General features: G+C 42.6%; 1 protein-coding gene across 12 annotated transcripts in view; it reads right to left on the bottom strand.

The window, feature by feature from the left end:
* RAPGEF4 (Rap guanine nucleotide exchange factor 4) overlaps positions 1-23,353 on the bottom strand; it is a 467,767-nt gene that overhangs the window by 153,608 nt on the left and 290,806 nt on the right. For all 12 annotated transcript variants that reach the window (XM_056536334.1, XM_056536335.1, XM_056536336.1 and 9 more), the window contains one exon: positions 2,212-2,281. In XM_056536334.1, the coding sequence (XP_056392309.1) occupies positions 2,212-2,281 (70 nt within the window). The remainder of the gene's footprint in view (positions 1-2,211; positions 2,282-23,353) is intronic.

Raw genomic sequence — 23,353 nt, 5'->3', positions numbered from 1 at the left:
CCAAAAATGATTATTGTGAAGTATAATAATTATTATAGTGAATGGCTGATATCCTTATGCTCTGCTGAGGTTCCATTCTGTTCAGCTATGTAGCTCCCCCCCCCAAAATCGCCAACCCTTGTGTACAGTTTCCCCATTCATAACATGGTTTCTTTTGGCAGCATGTGACCATACAAATCAAACTGCTTCCTCCACTGCCTGCATCATTGCTTGAGCACCGTGTAGAGCTACGAAGGAGGCAGAGCATCATTTAATTCCCATGCACCTCCACAGGCATCCATGTATAGACGGAGGATCTGTGAGCTGCACACCGGAACAGGTGATCTGGGGGAGTGGAACCAGAGTTGGAAAGAACGGCGAAGCATTAGGATGCCAGTAAGTTATTCACTATAATAATTATTAGACTTTGCAAAAAAAGTTTGTAATAGGCAGCCGACTTCTTTATCGATCTATGACCTATATACCTGTCATGAGCAAGAATTAAAAAGTCATCAAAAAGTTGTATGTAGCCCAAAATAGCAACAATAGTCCAAATGAAAACTACAGCTCATATTCCAAGACCCATCCTTTTTTTTTTATTTTCCATTAGATTGAGGGCTTGTGTTTTTTAAGACAAGCCCTCAATCTAATGGAAAAAAAAAAAAAAAAAAAAAGGATGGATCTTGGAATATGACAAATCCAAACCCCCTCAGGGCTGGGGATCCCCCCCCCTTATTAATAATTATTTATTTATTTAATCATTTAAAAAGTAATCCCAAAGTGCTCAAAAGAAAAACGGTGTGTTAGGCCCCTTTCACACTGCTGGTATGCCCCGTCAAAATAAGGCCCTCAAACTCCCCCTTTTTTTCCCCAGTTTGACGGCTGTAATTATGACGGGTCATAACAACCAATAACGGATCCCGATGGACCCCATTATAGTCAATGGAGTCCGTCGGGCGCTGTTATTTTCGGAGAGAGAAAAAAGTCCAAGCACAATTTTTTCTCCGGTTTTTGTCGATCCTAAAATAGCGGGCTTCACACTGCCGGAGACACCCGGCAGTGAGAATGTAGCCTTAAATGCTGAATATTTTCTGAGAACCTATTAATAATGGGTATCAAGAGATATCAAGAGATCCAATCAGACTAGGTTATCTTATATCTCTGATTTTCCAATTCCGTAGCAGTTGTAAACTGCTTTATTGTTGTCCAGGGAATCTCTTTACTTCCCTACTGTAACACTAAATTCATCACTATGCTATTTAAATCAATCACTGTTAGACCTCCCCTCTAAAATCAATCACTGTTAGACCTCCCCTATAAAGTCAGTCACTGTTAGACCTCCCCTCTAAAATCCATCACTGTTAGACCTCCCTTCTAAAGTCAATCACTGTTGGACCTCCCCTATAAAATCAATCACTGTTAGACCTCCCCTTTACAACCAATCCCTGTTAGACCTCCCCTCTGAAATTGATCACTGTTAGACCTCCCCTTTACAATCAATCAGTTAGACCTCCCCTCTAAAGCCAGTCACTGTTAGACCTCCCCTCTAAAGTCAATGGTTGTTAGACCTCCACTCTACAATCAATCACTGTTAGACCCCCCTCTAAAATCAATCACTGTTAGACCTTCCCTCTACAATCAATCACTGTTAGACCTCCCCTTTACAATAAATCACTGTTAGACCTCCCCTCTAAAATCAATCATTGTTAGACCTCCCCTATAAAATCAATCACTGTTAGACCCCCCCCCCCCCTACAATCAGTCACTCTTAGACCTCCCCTCTTATATTAATCACTTTTAGACCTCCCCACTTAGGGGAGGTCTAACAGTGATTGATTTTAGGTAGCATAGAGATGAATTGAGTATTTTAGGGACAGTAGAATTTGTATAATTTACAGAGGGAATCACCTGGGATACTTTCATGTTTTTTGTTGTCTTAGATTATTACAACACAAAAAGGGTATTCATTGTGCAAAAGCACTAAAACACAATACATATATATATATATATATATATATATATATATATATACACATATATTAAAGCCATCATAATAACATGCTAAAGGCAGACAAATAAATTGATTGATAAATAAATAAATTAATAGATAGATAGATAGATAGATAGATAAGCAAATTGTAAATCCTGTCTGTTCAGTTTGTATTCTTCATTATGGTAAACTCCAGGTACAATTACATAGAATAGATAAGATAAAACATCATATTCACTTACTGTCATTAGAGCCGGTCTCAAGAACGCCGTATGGAGGAGCCAAAAAACCAGCCATGTACTGTCGAAATTTCTAAAAATAAATAAATAAAATAAATAAACAAGACATGAACACAGCTATGAGAGCTATGAGAATAAAGATACACTAGAAGTATTTGAAAACATGTGGATATGTCTTAATGCGGTAGTTAACACAATGATACATGTATTTTTAAGTATTTGCCCCCAAAACTTTTGTACAAGAATAAGATTGTACACATTAAGTATTTTTTCCCTAACTTTCCTTATCAATCACCTTCTTTTTTTCTTTTCTAATAATTATTGGCAATATCATAGTCATTTGATTCCGTACTGACGAGCGTATCCGACATCAGGGGTGACATCAGGCCTTTTGTATGGAATATGAATTCTTGCAAAGGGAGGTGTGAGATAAACAGCAGTGATATTTATGGCCCATGTAATCCTTTCAGATGGGATAATGTGACAGCTCCTTTCACGACTAGTACAAGCATTAGCTGCACAGAACCAGGATTGGTCGGTGATCTCCAGGACACACTGTCACTTTCAATGATTAACATCAGCCAATGAATTTTGCAAGAGATCAATAAACAGAGCCTGGATTAACAATAATCCCAGAGAGATGGTGAATGACTTTAATAACTGCATAGTTAACCCTAATGCCCTTGTGCACAGTAAAATATACAAGGAATGGGGATGTCTGCTTTAGGAAGCTCATTTTCAAATATATTATTTAGTTAGTGCCAGTTAATAGAAGGGGCCAAAATTCAGGACACACATCTTCAAGTCACACCAGAGTGCAGCTATGAAAAGCACCTCTCCTGTTAGAGAATTACTATACAAGAATTGCCTATTGATTCAATGTACACTGTGTAATACTATAGTTATCCTGTGGTGGCGCTGCTGGGAAACTAACCACTTTCAGGTTACAACTGATAGATTGGGGTTTCAGCGATACGATGTCCTGTGATCAGCTTATCATTAAGGAAACGTTCTAGCATAAGATTGTTCAAACTGCACAAACGCTTTGAAGAGCTTATCGCAAGATTAAGTTATCCCTAGGCTAGGGATAAGTAGCTGATCAGTGGGGGTCCAAGCACCCTCAACAAACAAAAGGATGAAGGGCGAAAGTCAGCTGCGTGCAGGCATGCTTGGCCACAGCCAAATAGCCAATCAATTAATTTAACAATGTTATGAAGCCCCATAGACAGTGACCAAATATACACATTGACACTTCTTTCACTTAGGGAACATGTGATCTCTATACTTGTAATCGGTAGAGGATCCAGTGGTCGAACCCCCACCAATCAGCTACTTATACCACAGGATAGGGAATAACGTTTAAAGTGTACTTAGGAACATGTAAAAAGTTTTTATCAGTCGGGGTCTGAGTGTTCAGACTCTGACCAATGGCGTGAATGAGCCGGGTGAGAAGTGCACGGCAGTGTGCTTCTCTCCTCACTCTGTATCTCTGAGACCTGGACAGCCCCATGGATTTGCATTACAAGTCTGTCCAGGTCGCATGACACAAAGTCAGGAGAGCCTTTTCCCAGGTCATTCTCATGATCGGTCAGGGTCAATAAAAACTTTTGACATGACTCTTTGACATGGATCTCTGTTATAGAAAACAAAAAGAAAATTATAACATTATAGACCTGAAGATAGACCCTTGGAGAAACATCAAGAGGAAGATCCTTGGGAGCCAAATTGCACTCCTGGCTGTAAAGGAGAATTCTATAATTTTCCTTTACAGCCAGGAGCGCCATTTCACGACATCCATCTATTTGCCAAGGCTCTTGAGAATCTTCTGATCTTCTGAGGTTCCTCCGAGGATCTATCTTCATGTCTATAACATGGATGCCATTCATGCCTTGCAGTAGAGGAATCCTGGTTTCAAATTGGACCAGGGACAACATCTGTAAGGAGTTTGTATGTTCCCTCCTTCTGGTTTCCTCCCACACGCCAAAAACACAGACTTTAGATCTCCATTGGGAGTCAGAAGTTAAGCTCTGTATAGTGCAGAATATGATGGTGTTATATATAAGAAGGAAATTGTGCTATATCTGTGATTTAAAGTTTCTCATGAATATAATATGGATAGAACACCAAGCTCACTGCTGGTTCTACTGAACCAAACAAAGATGGTCATTGAAGCCTATGGTGATCTAAGCTTTGCTCATTAGAATTGTAATATATTGAATCTGTTCAGATTCCAGTCGTGCTAAACTAGCCTTACAGAAGGAAGAAACATTTCAAAAGTTCCGACAAAATGAGGCGTTTCATTCAATAATTGAACAAAAAATGAATCTTCTAGCAACGTATTTTGCTGGACATTTCGGGGCGTTATCGTTCCGAAAGGCAAAAGACAGAAGCATGTTTTGTATTACAGCAACGATTATCTTCTCGGTTCAGTCTCTCGATCTTTTGATATACTTTATGTAGAACTTATGCTGTGCTTCAAATTTGTAATGTTCAGGCTCATATTAGAAGCTATAATACTCATTATAGGAATACATGAGGAACCTGAGAGCGGGCATATTAAGCGGAAATGTTAGCAATTATACAAGGCTTAAACAGTATTGTGCATGAGAAATACAGCATATTTTAAAAAGTGCATTCAATATTACTAATGCTTAGGTTAAAACAGTGTTTTCCAACCAACCTGCCTCCAGATGTTGAAAACTACAACTACCAGCATGGCTGCCCCCACCGTCTGAGACAAATTGGTCTTGGGAGGGACAGCCCGCTCCACCAATCACCAGCCACAGTGGTGTCCCACCTAAGCTGGCGATTGGTGGACTGGGCTGTCACTCCCAGTTAACCCCTTTAAGGTCAGTTTCGGATGAACGTAATACAGATGCATTTATTAAAGGGGTATTCCGGGCAAAAACATCTTATCCCCTATCAAAAGGATAGGGGATAAGATGTCTGATCACGGGGGGCCTGCCGCTGGGACCCCCCGCAATCTCCCTGCAGCAGCCCGCATTCTATGCGTAGCTGCGACTGAAGTTTCGGAAACCTTCGGGCTTCTGAGACGGGGATGCAACACCCCCTCCCATAAACATGAATGGAGGGGGCGTGGCGTGATGTCACGTCCCCGTCTTCAGACGCAACTACGCATAGAATGCGGGTCCCCGCAATCAGACATCTTATCCCCTATCCTTTCGATAGGGGATAAGATGTTTTTGCCCAGAATACCCCTTTAAAGACAGACGCCATGGTACGAGTCTAAAGGCCCGAACTAAAATCCCCATAGGGGGAGATTTATCAAAACCTGTCCAGAGGATAAAGTTGATGAGTTGCCCATAGCAACCAATCAGATTGCTTCTTTCATTTTTCAGAGGCCTTTTTAAAAAAAATGAAAGAAGCAATCTGATTGGTTGCTATGGGCAACTTAGAAACTTTTCCTCTGGACAGGTTTTGATAACTCTCCCCCATATAGTGCTTTTAGTTTACACGGGCAAAAATTATGCATGTCTGAAACCGGCTTTAGTCACTGTGACTGCATCTCATTCTGTATTATAGATCAGAGATTTAGTGATTTAGATAAAGTGATCTATGTTTAGAGCTGTGAGAATTTTTCTTTTGAGTCTATTCAGTTTAGAGCTGTAATCTGTAAAAACTGTGGTTGTCCTTAAATGCGTCTCTGTCTCTTATAAGCAGAAGGAGAATCCAGCCCAAGGTTCCGTAAAATGCAATCTTTATTGTGTCATCCAAAGAACAATATGCAAGCACATAACTCCGCGTTTCGGGTCACCAGGGACCCTTAATCATGTTATAAAATGTGTCTCTAGTACAGTGTGTTCCAAACAGTGCATCTCCAGCTGTAGCAAAACTACAACTCCCAGCATGCCCGGACAGCCGAAGGCTGTCCGGGCATGCTGTGAGTTGTAGTTTTGCAACAGCTGGAGACACAATAATTGGAAAACACTGCTCTAGTATAGAGACTGTCAGACTTCGCTCGGGTGGTATGACAAACTATACAATGCTGTCAGTTGGAATTACAGTTTTCTTACATACTCCTGTTATGCAAATTATCTATGCAACATTTTATTTCTTAAATTTTTTTTATTATTTATTTATTTAATTTTATAATTTTTTTTTAATGCATTTATTTATTAACAATCTGGCAACAGAAATATTATCTGTATCATCAAAGAGATCTCAAAGTATCAAAATCCAGCGCAACAACTTGACACCAGCACCACACTGACCCCGAGTTTGCAACAGCCCCTTATTACGATTCCCAAATATGACTCAGGATATGGATCATATGCTCTACTTTTTGGGCAACTTTACAGGAAACAAGGCATACAGAGGACTATTCGCCTTTTCTGGTAATGCAAAATTACAAATTAATACGTTAAATGAATGAACAGAATATTGTATATTGGCGAGAAGTGTTGCGCTTGTCCTCTATAGTTAATATTAGGCTACACAGTTCGTGTTATTACGTCTGAGCCCCGGTAAGGTAGACGCTGTGGTAAAAATAGCCAGTGTTATGTAAGGCTGCCTCACAGGATTCAAAGGAAAATCTGCAGAACAAATCAATGTTTTAACCGAATGTAAAAATCTCCTACGAGCTCGGAGAGCAATCCCGGCTCAGATATAAATGCAGAACATGAGACGATGATAAGGAGCACTCAGCCCACGTATCGTGCCCTTTTGTGCAGAGTATAATAGCCGGGGTCCCACTTGATTGATGGCCTTTCTATATTCATGATAACCTGATGTCTATTACATTCCATTACTGTATTAACCTCTTTTATATCCACAGCTAGGCTATTAAATAAATCGGCTTTTCAACGGAAACATTTCTTGACTTTTACCGCTATTGTGCTACCTCTCGCTCTGAAGAACATCTCATATTCTCGCCTTATATCCAATGACGTTAGAAGAAAAACTTATTAACTTCTCACATTTGCTTCCATACAGGTTTGTAAAATAGTAAGTAAAATAGTAAGTAAATCCGTACACCATGAGTACTCTACGGTATATGTCAGCATAACTTTCTGACAGGATCCCAAAAAATACCACAGGCATACTCCACTTTTCTAATGTTAAAGGTGTTGTTCAAGAAGCAGAAAAAAAGGTCCTATCTCTATTGCTATTCAGCGCTTTACTTCCACTCCCTGGTGGTCTTGGACGTATACTGTTCTAAAATGGGAGGGGCATGTGCTTTTCCCAATCATTGCATGTTGGTGAAACCATGCCCACATGTGAGGTCCAACAGATGAATGATGATACTGCTGTTGCGGTGACATCATACATTTTTTGGACATCGTGAGAGAACAAGCGTCTGCCCCCCTCCCGTCTCTTAACAGTATACTTGCGAGACGACCAGTGGAGCTTTTGGGGAGCAGCCGAGGTAGGACCTTTTCAATTTCCCAGACAACCACTTTAAAAGGAACCTGTCATCACTTTCATGCTGCACAACTCCAAGCATGTCGGACAGCTTAATGCTGGATGCACATTGGATTGGGAAAAACTGTAAGTCTCTCCTGTGTGGCTGACTTTTTGTGAAGTGCAGGATTAGATCATCAAGTAGTAAATCCCTCCTGGCAGCTCTAAGACACCTATCCTCCACACCAAACTGTGCCTTCTTTTTTTCTGTGTATGTCTTTCCACGTACAGAGTGGTATTGAAGACATCATTTCCACCTTATCTGAAGAGACCAGGAGAGCAGTGATATAGAAGGTGAGACAAGGTAAAGCTGCATCCTATAGGAATGCACTAAGACACAGCAGAGTGATTTAGGTCACAATATATCTATCTATTACTTGCTGCACTTAGCACTCAGAGCAAGTACAGTGATGAGACTCCAGACCTTTTGCCACAACAAAGTGAAAGGCATGATGGGAAAAATAGGCTGCATTAGGGTATGTTCACACTGAGGAATTTAAGGGGAATTTACTCGAGTAATTCCGCTTGCTTTTTCTGCTCCAATTTATTCATCAAGTCATTTTCAATTGACTTTAATGGACTTTATGTTGTCCTGTTCACACTGAGGAATTTCTGCCGGCGGAATTCCGGCGCTGAACTCTGTTCCACCTGAAGATAGAACATGTACATTCTACAGGTGAAATCCTCAAGTAAAAGCCCATTGAAGTCAATGGGATTTTCTTTTTTGCGGAATTCAAGCGGAATCCAGAGAAGTAGAATTGCATAGCCTACTTCTTCATTCCTCTTCATTTCCGCATGGAAATTCAGGGCAAATTCCGCATGACTTTTGTGAAAATTCCACACAAATTTTGCACAAATTCCGCATGAATTTCATGCAAATTCCACACAATATCTGCATGACGGAAAAAATGACAGAAATCAACAATTTTCTGACTGAAATTATTCCTTGTGAATTCCTCTTGAATTTCTCAGTGTGAACATACCCTTAGGAGAACCATATCAGTGGGAAAGAAAGAATCAGGATAGCAGGAAACTCATGAATGCAACACCAAATAAATAATTATACACAAGCGAAATACAAGAGCCTCCCCATTATTCTTTAATAATGGTCTGCTCTGCACTACACAGCCAAGACAAAATGTTTCTGGAGTGCTTCTTTAATAATATATGCCGTAAGCTCCTAAAATCCTATCCAAAGCTGTATCATTAAAATCTATGTCTACACAAGGGACTGAAGATCTGCTTCAGAAAAAAAGTTTAGACTGGCTTCAAGCTATATTAAAGAATTTATCGGCACAAAATGTGGGACCTTTAAATCATTTTATAAGGTGGACATTCACTTTAAGTCTAATCCAGTTTGCTCCTGGACTTCTAAAGTAACTTGTCCGAAATTTGTGAAGAAGTCATAAATGAAAACTATGAGATTCTGACCCGATATGCCCTTTCACTCTATAGGTTTTACAACAGTGGAATCCCCTCTCATCAATGCATTAATTTCTTAGACAAGCTTTCAGATGCATTGGACGAGGACTTGTGAGATTAAAAAGTGGCGATAAATGAAAGCAATCAATCCTTCAAATATACACGTCTATGGAACTGATGGCAATCTCTTAAGTCATTAAGCCTGCCAATATCCTGCCAATCTTGTCTCTTTCATATCTCAAAAGGCCTAAAGCCTATAGACTGTACACCATGCAGTATATAAATATTCATGCCACTACATCCATGACTATATGTAGTAAATGCTGCCCTTCTAAAACAAGTTTGAACAGAGCATAAAAAAGGGTTCAGGAGTAATGCCGCCCTTGTCCGTGTGTTGGTATTCCAGCTTAACCAAGTGGTGTATTCTGGCTATGTTCTGCCCTAGGTCTGACTTAATTTAGGCACCCCAGTGCCCCCCCCCCTTCTATGAAGCTTGCTGCACATAGCCGAGCTTTAGCAAATGCGGTGCCGCATCAGACCCATGATTAAAATCTTACAGATAAAAGCCTTTTGATATGATATAGGAGAGCAGTGTATATAGATGGATGATATATACTGTATATATTGCTGACAGGATGGGGGGGGGGGAGGTATACAAATTACTGCAAGAACTGATTGGACCAGTATAGTAACATAGGATGGCATTTCTGCCGGCGCCCCTTAAACTGATGCCCTAGGCCTGGGCCTAGTGGTAAATATACCACAGGCTCAACCCTATTCAGTTAAATGCAGCTGAGCTTCAACATAAGGCGTAGTCTATGAAGTGTACCACTGAGTGATTTTCTTTGTAATCTCATACAATAACTTTAAAAGGAGCTGTCCTGTTTTTAACAATTTCTTTGCAGTTTATTGCTAGGCCTCCCATGAGCCGTGCGCACAGAGACTCAAGGAGGTGCCATGCCTCTACACTATGGATCTCAGGCATTTCTTGTGTTACCATATGTTGTATATTTGAGAGTTCTTTCCTTCTAGAAGCGATTCTTCAAGGGGATAAAAGTTTAGTAATACATCATCCAATGGAACATTGTAGCTCTGTAGAACTCTGTATAGAATACCAAATGCTTGAATGCATAAAGCTTAACTTCTATACATTGCAATATACATCAACCCTACATGTATGTCTTACACCTTATAGCATCACATGCTATACTACTAGGATTTATCGCTACATTGCTATGGTGGTCCTGTTTTTTCAAATGAGGCAATGAACACTGATTCATGACCATAAAACATATCCCATCCTTAAAAACTGAATATATAAATAGCATAGTTGCCAAGAGTCCAGATATTCAAGGGACAATCTTTGAACCTAGGCCACAAAAGGGTTAGAACCCTGTCAAAAGTGAGTTTTTGGGGGTAGGATCCTGGAGACAGGAAGAGCAGCAAAATGATAGAGCAACGGGGAGTATCAGACTGCGTCCTAGGCTTTGGTATTGTTGGCCTATTGGTAAATATGCCACTGTTTGGGTTGGTCTCAGTCATTTCAGGGGCATTCTAGCATGTCCCTGGGGATGGTGCTTAAATGTCCCAGCTTTTCACATCTTGACAAGAATGGCATAGGTATATCGGTTTATATCCCACCCTACATGAAAGGTGGGGTACATGAGTGTCTCTATCAGGTTTGCATGGTGAAGTCAACTTTTCCGTATAGGCTCTACAGAGAAATTCTGAGCCAATAGAGGTGGTGTACTCTCAACTACGGAACCCCTCTATTCATTCAACATGAGAGCCATGTCGAAAACAATTGTGATGTTGACATATAAAAACATTTTAAGCAAATCTCAATTCACACCATTCTTTTCAGTTGAGTAGGCAGTTATATGACCTCCCCTTGGCTCGTACATATTTCTCAGTATGGATGCCTGAGTTTAACTGAAGTCCCAAGATAATTTCATTATATATATATATATATATATATATATATATGGGTATATATACATATATATATATATATATATATATATATATATATATATCAGTGGGGATCAAAACTTTGGGCACCCCAGGTAAAAATTTGCATTAATGTGCATAAAGAAGTCAAGGAAAGTTGGAAAAATCTCCAAAAGGCACCAAATTACAGATTAGACATAACATAAAATAAAATAACAGAAAACAAAAAAATGGCATCTGCAAAAGTTTGGGCACCCTGCAGAATTTATAGCATGCACTGCCCTCTTTGCAAAGCTGAGACCTGCCAGTGTCATGGATTGTTCTCAATCATCATCTGGGAAGACCAGGTGATGTCAATCTCAAAGGTTTTAAATGCCCAGACAAATCTGACCTTGCCCCAACAATCAGCACCATGGGTTCTTCTAAGCAGGTGTCTAGAAATCTGAAACTGAAAATAGTTGACGCTCACAAAACTGGAGAAGGCTATAAGAAGATAGCAAAACGTTTTCAGATGTCATTATCCTCTGGTCGGAATGTAATTAAGAAATGGCAGTCCTCAGGAACAGTGGAAGTTAGATCTGGAAGACCAAGAAAAATATCAGAGAGAACAGCACGCAGGATTGTGAGAAAAACAATTCAAAACCCACATTTGACTGCACAATCCCTCCAGAAAGATCTGTCAGACACTGGAGTTGTGGTACACTATTCCACTATAAAGAGATACTTGTACAAATATGGTCTTCATGGAAGAGTCATCAGAAGAAAACCTCTTCTACGTCCTCACCATAAAAATCAGCGACTTTGCAAATGAACATATAGACAAACCTGATGCATTTTGGAAACAAGTTCTGTGGACCAATGAGGTTGAAATGGAAGTTTTTGGCCGGAATGAGCAAAGGTACGTTTGGAGAAGAAGGGGAACAGAATTTAATGAAAAGAACCTCTGTCCAACTGTTAAGCATGGGGGTGGATCAATCATGCTTTGGAGTTGTATTGCAGCCAGTGGCACAGGGAACATCTCACGAGTAGAAGGAAAAATGGATTCAATAAAATGTCAGCAAATTTTGGATGCTAACTTAATGCCATCAGTGAAAAAGCTGAAGTTAAAGAGAGGATGACTTCTACAAATGGATAATGATCCTAAACACACCTCGAAATCCACGGGGGATTACATCAAGAGGCGTAAACTGAAGGTTTTGCCATGGCATTCACAATCTCCTGACCTCAACATAAATTAAATTCTATGGATAGACCTTAAGGGTACATTCCCACACGGCGTATTTGCTTCGTATTTGCTGCTACGTATTTTATTTTCTCTGTTGAAGTCAATGGGTAGGAAAATACGCAGCAGCAAATACGCAGCAAATACACAGCAAAATACGCCGTGTGGGAACGTACCCTAAAAGAGCAGTGCGTGACAGACAGCCCAGAAATCTCAAAGAAATGGAAGACTTTTGTAAGGAAGAATGGGCAAAGATACCTCAAACAAGAATTGAAAGACTCTTGGCTGGCTACAAAATGCGTTTACAAGCTGTGATACTTGCCAAAGGGGGCAGTACAAGATATTAACTCTGCAGGGTGCGCAAACTTTTGCAGACGCCATTTTTTTGTTTTCTGTTAATCTGTAATTTGATGCCTTTTGGAGATTTTTTTGGATTCTTTATGCACATTAATACAAATTTTTACCTGGGGTGCCCAAACTTTTGATCCCCACTGTATATATATATGTGCGTGTTTCCATTTAGGTAAGATCTGAACGTGTTATACCAAAATCATGATGAATTCCACTATTCAATCACAGGCTCCAGCTCCTTAACAGCGATTCATTTAGCAGCTCCCCGTAATAATTTCCGCCATTCGGCATGTATAATGAGTTTGCGCACATTTACATACCAAAGGTCGGCGCCCCTGATCGTGAAATCTACAGTTTTTGATCAAGCTCTTCTCTTTAGATATTGTATTTCCATAATGAGCTATTTTGGGATAACAAGAATAATTGAGTATTGGTGCATGTATGAGGTTATTGGTGCATGCGTCAGTAGTTCTCAATTATTGTGTAATGTTAGTTTTCTGGCTGCAGTCTTTTCATCAGCGAATGCATGTGGCCTTTATAGAATAAAGTCACAAAATCATGCTATGTGTGCTGTGTTTGACAAGACAAATACATTTATGGAACACATAGAGTGATGGTGATACACCTAGTGATACAAGAGCAGTGGTCTCCAAACTGTGGACCTCCAGATGTTGCTAGGGGCAAGCAGCATCAGGAGGTCCATAGTTTGGAGACGACTATTCTAGCGTATCTAAGAGTGTCAATAATACAAATATTTAAAATGTCATAAATTAACTCAAAACGCAAAACTTGATATAGATGTGAATAGAAATGATGGTACTTTCTAAAGGGATATAATGCAATGGTAGTTTTTGGGGCTCAAAGTCACAGATGCAGGAGGTAAGATTCGATATATCAACAATTTATTAAAATAATAATAATCTATATTAAAACAATATATTCATATAGGATCATGAAGTTTAAAAATACACATATACATAAAAATAGAATAGCTTCTATTTTTCTTTTTCTTTATATGTGTATTTTTTTTAAACTTCATGATCCTATATAAATATATTGTTTTATTATAGATTATTATTATTCTAATAAATCGTTGATATATCCAATCTTACATCCTGCATCTGTGACTTTGAGCCCCAAAACTCCTATTGCATTATATTTCTTTTGGTCACCATGGGTATAGGTGACTGTCACGATGCCGGCTGGCAGGTAGTGGACCCTCTGTGCCAGAGAGGGATTGGCGTGGACCGTGCTAGTGGACCGGTTCTAAGCCACTACTGGTTTTCACCAGAGCCCGCCGCAAAGCGGGATGGTCTTGCTGCGGCGGTAGTGACCAGGTCGTATCCACTAGCAACGGCTCACCTCTCTGGCTGCTGAAGATAGGCGCGGTACAAGGGAGTAGGCAGAAGCAAGGTCGGACGTAGCAGAAGGTCGGGGCAGGCAGCAAGGATCGTAGTCAGGGGCAACGGCAGAAGGTCTGGAAACACTGGCAAGGGACACACAAGGAACGCTTTCACTGGCACTAAGGCAACAAGATCCGGCAAGGGAGTGCAAGGGAAGTGAGGTAATATAGGGAGTGCACAGGTGATAACTCTAATTGGAACCACTGCGCCAATCAGCGGCGCAGTGGCCCTTTAAATCGCAGAGACCCGGCGCGCGCGCGCCCTAGGGAGCGGGGCCGCGCGCGCCGGGACAGAACAGACGGGGAGCGAGTCAGGTAGGAGAGCCGGGGTGCGCATCGCGAGCGGGCGCTACCCGCATCGCGAATCGCATCCCAGCTAGCAGCAGGATCGCAGCGCCCCGGGTCAGAGGACGTGACCGGGGCGCTGCAGCGGAGGAGGTGAAGCGAGCGCTCCGGGGAGGAGCGGGAACCCGGAGCGCTCGGCGTAACAGTACCCCCCCCCTTGGGTCTCCCCCTCTTCTTGGAGCCTGAGAACCTGAGGAGCAGACTTTTGTCAAGGATGTTGTCCTCAGGTTCCCAGGATCTCTCTTCAGGACCACAACCCTCCCAGTCTACTAAAAAAAAATTTTTTCCTCTGACCTTTTTGGCAGCCAAAATCTCCTTGACCGAGAAGACGTCCGAGGAGCCGGAAACAGGAGTGGGAGGAACAGATTTGGGAGAAAAACGGTTGAGGATGAGTGGTTTGAGAAGAGAGACGTGAAAGGCATTAGGGATACGAAGAGAAGGAGGAAGAAGAAGTTTATAAGAGACAGGATTAATTTGACACAGAATTTTGAAAGGACCAAGATAGCGTGGTCCCAACTTGTAGCTAGGGACACGGAAGCGGACATATTTAGCGGAGAGCCATACCTTGTCTCCAGGGGAAAAAACGGGGGGAGCTCTTCTTTTCTTATCCGCGAACCTCTTCATGCGTGAAGAAGCCTGTAAGAGAGAATTTTGGGTCTCTCTCCATATAATGGAAAGGTCACGAGAAATTTCATCCACAGCGGGCAGACCAGAGGGCAAGGGGGTAGGGAGGGGGGGAAGAGGGTGACGGCCGTACACCACGAAAAATGGGGATTTGGAGGAAGATTCAGAGACCCTGAAGTTATACGAGAATTCGGCCCATGGAAGGAGATCTGCCCAGTCATCCTGGCGGGAGGAAACAAAATGTCGCAAATAATCACCCAGGATCTGGTTAATTCTTTCTACTTGTCCATTGGACTGGGGATGATATGCAGAGGAAAAATTTAATTTAATCTTGAGTTGTTTACAGAGAGCTCTCCAGAATTTAGACACGAATTGGACCCCTCTATCCGAGACAATCTGCGTAGGCAACCCGTGAAGACGAAAAATGTGTACAAAAAATTGTTTAGCCAACTGAGGCGCAGAAGGAAGACCAGGAAGAGGAATGAAATGTGCCATTTTGGAGAATCGATCAACGACCACCCAAATAACGGTGTTGCCACGGGAAGGGGGTAAATCAGTAATAAAATCCATACCAATCAGAGACCAAGGCTGTTCGGGGACAGGCAGAGGATGAAGAAAACCAGCGGGCTTCTGGCGAGGAGTCTTATCCCGGGCACAGATAGTGCAGGCTCGCACAAAGTCCCCAACATCCGTCTCCAGAGTTGGCCACCAATAGAAGCGGGAGATGAGTTGCACAGATTTCTTGATGCCCGCATGACCTGCGAGATGGGAGGAGTGACCCCATTTGAGGATTCCGAGGCGTTGGCGTGGAGAAACAAAGGTCTTTCCTGGAGGAGTCTGTCTGATGGAGGCAGGAGAAGTGGAGATCAGGCAGTCAGGTGGAATGATGTGTTGCGGAGGGAGATCAACTTCTGAGGCATCCGAGGAACGAGAGAGAGCATCGGCTCTAATGTTCTTATCGGCAGGACGAAAGTGGATCTCAAAATTAAATCGGGCAAAGAACAGAGACCACCGGGCCTGGCGAGGATTCAGCCGTTGGGCCGACTGGAGGTAGGAGAGGTTCTTGTGGTCGGTGTAGATAATAACAGGAAATCTTGATCCCTCCAGCAGATGCCTCCATTCCTCAAGTGCTAATTTAATGGCTAGAAGTTCTCGATCCCCGATGGAGTAGTTCCTCTCCGCTGGAGAGAAGGTCCTAGAGAAAAAACCACAAGTGACAGCATGCCCGGAAGGTTTTTTTTGTAGAAGAACAGCTCCAGCTCCTACTGAGGAGGCATCAACCTCCAATAGGAAGGGTTTGGAAGGGTCAGGTCTGGAGAGCACGGGAGCCGAAGAAAAGGCAGACTTGAGTTGTTTAAAGGAGTCTTCTGCTTGAGGAGGCCAGGACTTGGGATCAGCATTTTTCTTGGTTAAAGCCACGATAGGAGCCACAATGGTAGAAAAATGTGGAATAAATTGCCTGTAATAATTGGCGAACCCCAAAAAGCGTTGGATAGCACGGAGTCCGGAGGGGCGTGGCCAATTTAAGACGGCAGAGAGTTTGTCTGGATCCATCTGTAGTCCCTGGCCAGAGACCAAATATCCTAGAAAAGGAAGAGATTGGCATTCAAACAGACATTTCTCAATTTTGGCATAGAGTTGGTTGTCACGAAGTCTCTGAAGAACCATACGGACATGCCGGCGGTGTTCCTCTAGATTGGCAGAAAAAATTAGGATATCGTCCAGATATACCACAACACAGGAGTATAATAGATCACGAAAAATTTCATTGACAAAGTCTTGGAAGACGGCAGGGGCATTGCACAGTCCAAAGGGCATGACCAGATACTCAAAGTGTCCATCTCTGGTGTTAAATGCCGTTTTCCACTCGTCCCCCTCTCTGATGCGGATGAGGTTATAGGCGCCTCTTAAGTCCAATTTAGTGAAGATGTGGGCACCTTGGAGGCGATCAAAGAGTTCAGAGATGAGGGGTAAGGGGTAGCGGTTCTTAACCGTGATTTTATTAAGACCGCGGTAGTCAATGCAAGGACGTAGGGAGCCATCTTTTTTGGAGACAAAGAAAAATCCGGCTCCGGCAGGAGAGGAGGATTTACGGATAAAGCCCCTTTTTAGATTCTCCTGGACGTATTCGGACATGGCAAGAGTCTCTGGGGCAGAGAGAGGATAAATTCTGCCCCGGGGTGGAGTAGTACCCGGGAGGAGGTCGATAGGGCAATCATAAGGCCTGTGAGGAGGTAGAGTCTCAGCTTGTTTTTTGCAGAAAACATCCGCGAAGTCCATATAGGCCTTGGGGAGACCGGTTACTGGAGGAACCACAGAGTTACGGCAAGGGTTACTGGGAACCGGTTTTAGACAGTTCTTGGAACAAGAGGACCCCCAACTCTTGATCTCCCCAGTGGACCAATCCAGGGTTGGGGAATGAAGTTGAAGCCAGGGAAGTCCAAGGAGAATCTCCGAGGTGCAATTGGGGAGGACCAAAAGTTCAATCCTCTCATGATGAGATCCGATGCTCATAAGAAGGGGCTCCGTGCGGAAACGTATGGTACAGTCCAATCTTTCATTATTTACACAATTGATGTAGAGGGGTCTGGCGAGACTGGTCACTGGGATGTTGAACCTGTTGACGAGAGAGGCCAAAATAAAATTTCCTGCAGAACCAGAGTCCAAGAAGGCCACTGTAGAGAAGGAGAAGGCAGAAGCAGACATCCGCACAGGCACAGTAAGACGTGGAGAAGCAGAGTAGACATCAAGGACTGTCTCACCTTTGTGCGGAGTCAGCGTACGTCTTTCCAGGCGGGGAGGACGGATAGGACAATCCCTCAGGAAGTGTTCGGTACTAGCACAGTACAGGCAGAGGTTCTCCATACGGCGTCGTGTCCTCTCTTGAGGTGTCAGGCGAGACCGGTCGACCTGCATAGCCTCCACGGCGGGAGGCACAGGAACAGATTGCAGGGGACCAGAGGAGAGAGGAGCCGAGGAGACGAAACGCCTCGTGCGAACAGAGTCCATATCTTGGCGGAGTTCCTGACGCCTTTCAGAAAAACGCATGTCAATGCGAGTGGCTAGGTGAATAAGTTCATGTAGATTAGCAGGAATTTCTCGTGCGGCCAGAACATCTTTAATGTTGCTGGATAGGCCTTTTTTGAAGGTCGCGCAGAGGGCCTCATTATTCCAGGACAATTCTGAAGCAAGTGTACGGAATTGTACGGCATACTCGCCAACGGAAGAATTACCCTGGACCAGGTTCAACAGGGCAGTCTCAGCAGAAGAGGCTCGGGCAGGTTCCTCAAAGACACTTCGGATTTCCGAGAAGAAGGAGTGTACTGAGGCAGTGACGGGGTCATTGCGGTCCCAGAGCGGTGTGGCCCATGACAGGGCTTTTCCGGACAGAAGACTGACTACGAACGCCACCTTAGACCTTTCAGTGGGAAACAGGTCCGACATCATCTCCAGATGCAGGGAACATTGGGAAAGGAAGCCACGGCAAAACTTAGAGTCCCCATCAAACTTATCCGGCAAGGATAAGCGTATCCCAGGAGCGGCCACTCGCTGCGGAGGAGGTGCAGGAGCTGGCGGAGGAGATGACTGCTGAAGCTGTGGTAGCAACTGTTGTAGCATAACGGTCAGTTGAGACAGCTGTTGGCCTTGTTGCGCAATCTGTTGTGACTGCTGGGCGACCACCGTGGTGAGGTCAGCGACAACTGGCAGAGGAACTTCAGCGGGATCCATGGCCGGATCTACTGTCACGATGCCGGCTGGCAGGTAGTGGACCCTCTGTGCCAGAGAGGGATTGGCGTGGACCGTGCTAGTGGACCGGTTCTAAGCCACTACTGGTTTTCACCAGAGCCCGCCGCAAAGCGGGATGGTCTTGCTGCGGCGGTAGTGACCAGGTCGTATCCACTAGCAACGGCTCACCTCTCTGGCTGCTGAAGATAGGCGCGGTACAAGGGAGTAGGCAGAAGCAAGGTCGGACGTAGCAGAAGGTCGGGGCAGGCAGCAAGGATCGTAGTCAGGGGCAACGGCAGAAGGTCTGGAAACACTGGCAAGGGACACACAAGGAACGCTTTCACTGGCACTAAGGCAACAAGATCCGGCAAGGGAGTGCAAGGGAAGTGAGGTAATATAGGGAGTGCACAGGTGATAACTCTAATTGGAACCACTGCGCCAATCAGCGGCGCAGTGGCCCTTTAAATCGCAGAGACCCGGCGCGCGCGCGCCCTAGGGAGCGGGGCCGCGCGCGCCGGGACAGAACAGACGGGGAGCGAGTCAGGTAGGAGAGCCGGGGTGCGCATCGCGAGCGGGCGCTACCCGCATCGCGAATCGCATCCCAGCTAGCAGCAGGATCGCAGCGCCCCGGGTCAGAGGACGTGACCGGGGCGCTGCAGCGGAGGAGGTGAAGCGAGCGCTCCGGGGAGGAGCGGGAACCCGGAGCGCTCGGCGTAACAGTGACAATTTGGTTGGCTCGGTCTTTTGGCATTTGGTAACATATGAAGCCTTTCCAATCCCAATATTTACTTTCTAGAGGGAACTCAATCAATTGATTCTTCGCCCTCACTTCTATGTGGAGTGTATATTTTCTTGAGGTCTATAGTCATGCTCCTCCCCTCCTATTTCCACACAGGGCACTTTTTCTGTACCTTTCACTTTTTTGTTCTCCATCTCTCCTCGGTACCTGGTAGTGTGTTTACTGTCCATCCTCCCCTTTTTGTTCCAACACAAATTCCTAAATTCTTTGTTGAGACAATTAAAGTGCACCTATCATTTCAGGTGACTCTCCAGTATAAGCTGCCCTGTGTGTGTACATTAAGGGCAGCACTATTTCTGGCCAGTGTATAACTTGTATATGGCATTTTCTGCTCTGCAGGCTTCATCTCTAATTTGCAGTTCTCCCAGAGCTAGTGGATAAAATGCACAAATTTCACATGTAAATGCATCTACAACTTTTTGCGCCTTTAGTTAATCCCTTTTGTAATATATAGATGTCTTACCTGGCATAGGTGTAAGCACAAGTGTTCAGCAAACATTTAGACTAAAGCTCTAGTATGACTAATTGATATAGTTGTAAAGGAGGTTCATTGTTTTTAACGGTCTGTAAGTGGGGCCTTTCTGCTGGGAATGATAGAGCTTGGTGATCAATGCTATATAGAATTGTGGTCCCACATGTGTAGTTACTTACCATTACAATAAGTGGGAAATATTAAAAACAGTGGTACATGCTTGACAGTATCACCTTTTAACAATAATGGAGGATGATCGCACTTGTATGTCCACTACTGAGTACATGGGGTAGGCAGGCCTATTATTGTGATCAATGGAGTTCCTAATGTTTAGACGCCACCAGTGATTAGATATATAAGTCCTGACCATAAAGAATAATAAATACTTCTATGTAAAGAGCTTCTATTAAGGATGTAATGGCGGCCATATTTGTCCTAGCCAACGCTTCAAGAAACAAATAGAACTGTTTTGAAAGTTTTTATTTACCCTAGTGGAATGGTATAAACCATTTCTACCTCCTATGATACTGACTACCTATACATAAAATCCACCTACAGTACAAGCAATGCCAGGAATTTTAAGAAGGAAATCAGAAATTTCTGCCTAATATTTCGAACAATAGGATTTAACCTACGATGCAGTATTTGCTGTAAAGCTCTGTGCCCCAAGGGGAAGCAGTCGACCAGGTGATGCCCCTATTCATATTCCCCTATGGTTACTTATGAAAAGCCTACTTTTATATGTGCAAAATCCAGTATGTAACCTAAATGTGACTTGGCAGATTAAAATATTTATTGCAAAGTGATAAGTTCTCCCCTCAAACAGCAAATGGCAAATTCTGTTTATTCGCAGCACAATAAATGACATGAAGAAAAAAAAAAAAGTATTTCATCTATGTGAAAGTCTTTTATAATACCTATGCTTTTTGTAAGGATGAGGGGGGGGGGGGAGTTATTATTAGGCTGGGATTCCACTTGGCTTTTTTATTTTTTTTACCTTGCTGTATGGCTTTTTTAGGGTCTGAAAACACTGCTGTGGACAGATGTTAGCTGGGAGTCAATAGGGAAGTATAAAAATGCCAGACCCACTTTGCACTTTTTTTCTTTTGCCATTTTTTCAACCTTTTGCGGCATTTTTAGGCTTAGGGGGGCTAGTTTTCCAATATTGCATGCTGAGGGTATGGTGTTTTCCTCCCATAAACTTTAAAGGGGTACTCCAGTGGAAAATATAATTTTTAAAATCAACTGGTGCCAGAAAGTTAAACAGATTTGTAAATTACTTCTATTTAAAAATCTTAACCCTTCCAGTACATATCAACTGCTGTATGTTCCAGAGGAAGTTATTTTCTTTTTGAATTTCGTTCCTATCTCACCACAGTGTTTTATGCAAGATATTTAAATAGACGTAATTTGCACATCTGTTTAACTTTCTGGCACCAGTTGATTTAAAAATAGTTTTCCATGGGAGTATCCCTTTAAAGGGAAGAAAAAAATGCTATAACAAATGTAATGTGCAAATTGGTATCTTTTCTGGCATCCCCCTCCCACATTGTTCAGTAGAAATCTTTGAGCCACATTATGAAAAACAAGGCCAAATTTTCACATTGTTCAAAATGTATCAACAAAGTGAATGCCTGTTACTGAACAGCAATGCGCACAATAACAGCAATGTGCTGAAACTTCAAAAGGAGTTGTGCAAAATGTGCACAACATTTTAAATAAAATCCAGATATTGTACAAAAAAAACTACATGTCTACCATCAAAAAGATTAGTCTGCACATAAGCATTAGGATACATTCTGTGCACACCACAATCCAGCGGTAAACTAATAAAAAAAACATGCAAACTCAAAGATCAGTTATTCCCTTAATACATGTAAATACTTGTGTGTATGCACTCCATTTGCTATAGTCGTGTGTCATGGTATTATAGAGATAGCAATATCTGATGGATCATGAATTTTTCCATTCAAATATTAAAGGGGTACTCCGGTGAAAAACTTTTTTTTTTTAATCAACTGGTGCCAGAAAGTTAAAAAATCTTAATCCTTCCTGTACTTATTAGCTGCTGAATACTACAGTGGAAATTATTTTCCGTTTGAAACACAGAGCTCTCTGCTGACATCATGAGCACAGTGCTCTCTGCTGACACCTCTGTCCATTTTAGGAACTGCCAGAGTAAAAGGAAATCCCCATAGCAAACATATGCTGTTCTGGGCAGTTCCTAAAATGGACAGAGATGTCAGCAGAGAGCACTGTCCTGATGATGTCAGCAGACAGCTCTGTGTTTCATAAAGAAAAGAATTTCCTCTGTAGTATTCAGCAGCTAATAAGTACAGGGAGAATTAAAAATTTTTAATAAGTAATTTACAAATCTGTTTAACTTTCTGGCACCAGTTGATTTAAAAAAAAAAAAAAAAGTTTTTCACCAGAGTACCCCTTTAACTGATACAATATATTCTCAGAAAACTGCTCAGCACCTAAGCCATTTCTAATGAATATATATGAATACATCAACTCTTTCCAACCTTTATCCATAATTTTACGTGACCTAAAAGGTCAGACGTGTTTTGTGCTTGAATTAGTGTATATTACAATTTTCAACAGCACAGGAGAGGGCAATCCATTACTGGGAGTGTTTATATAACACAAGAATTTTCAGAAAAACTTAATGAAGAGTGGAGTAACTGTACAATTTAAATATAATTTCAATGCTGAATGTTAGGCTGGCTTCACATCACGATTTCATTGTCCGCTTCACAGATTCAATTTCAGAAGCTCAAATAGGCTGAAATCGTATCTGTGCATGTACATGTAGAGGCCCATTAACTATTATGGGGCTGCAGACCTGATCGTAGTCAGCTAGTGACTACAATCTGGTCATTTTCTCGGCATGTCAGATTTTTAGCAGACCACGATCTTCAGTCTGTGTCAAAAATCTGACATTCCGAGAAAATGACCAGATTGTAGTCACTAGCTGACTATGATCGGGTCCGCAGCCCCTTAATAGTTAATGGGCCTGTGCATGAATGTGCACAGATACGATTTCAGCCAATTTGAGCTTCTGAAATCGTATCTGTGCAGCGGACAATCATGATGTGAAGCCAGTCTTAGTAAGAGAAGGAAAAGAAAAAAATACTAATCAGCCAGACTCATAGGCAATGGGGGAGCTGTGATGGGGGAGAACATTATGTGTGAAAGGGGAAGCAATATCTTTGAAGGGGGAGAACATTATGTGTGATGGGGGAGAACATTATGTGTAATGGGGGAGAGAACATTATCTGTGATGGGGAAAACATTATCTGTGATAGGGGAGAACTTTATAAGTGATGGGGGGGAGAACATTATTTGTGGTGGAGGAGAAAGTTACCTGTGATGGGGAGAACATTATGTGTCATGGGGAGAACTTTA

This window comes from Hyla sarda, chromosome 8 (genome assembly GCF_029499605.1).
Source record: "Hyla sarda isolate aHylSar1 chromosome 8, aHylSar1.hap1, whole genome shotgun sequence".
In the NCBI taxonomy this organism is placed as follows: Eukaryota; Metazoa; Chordata; class Amphibia; order Anura; family Hylidae; genus Hyla; species Hyla sarda.
This window is presented reverse-complemented; position numbering and strand designations above follow the sequence as displayed.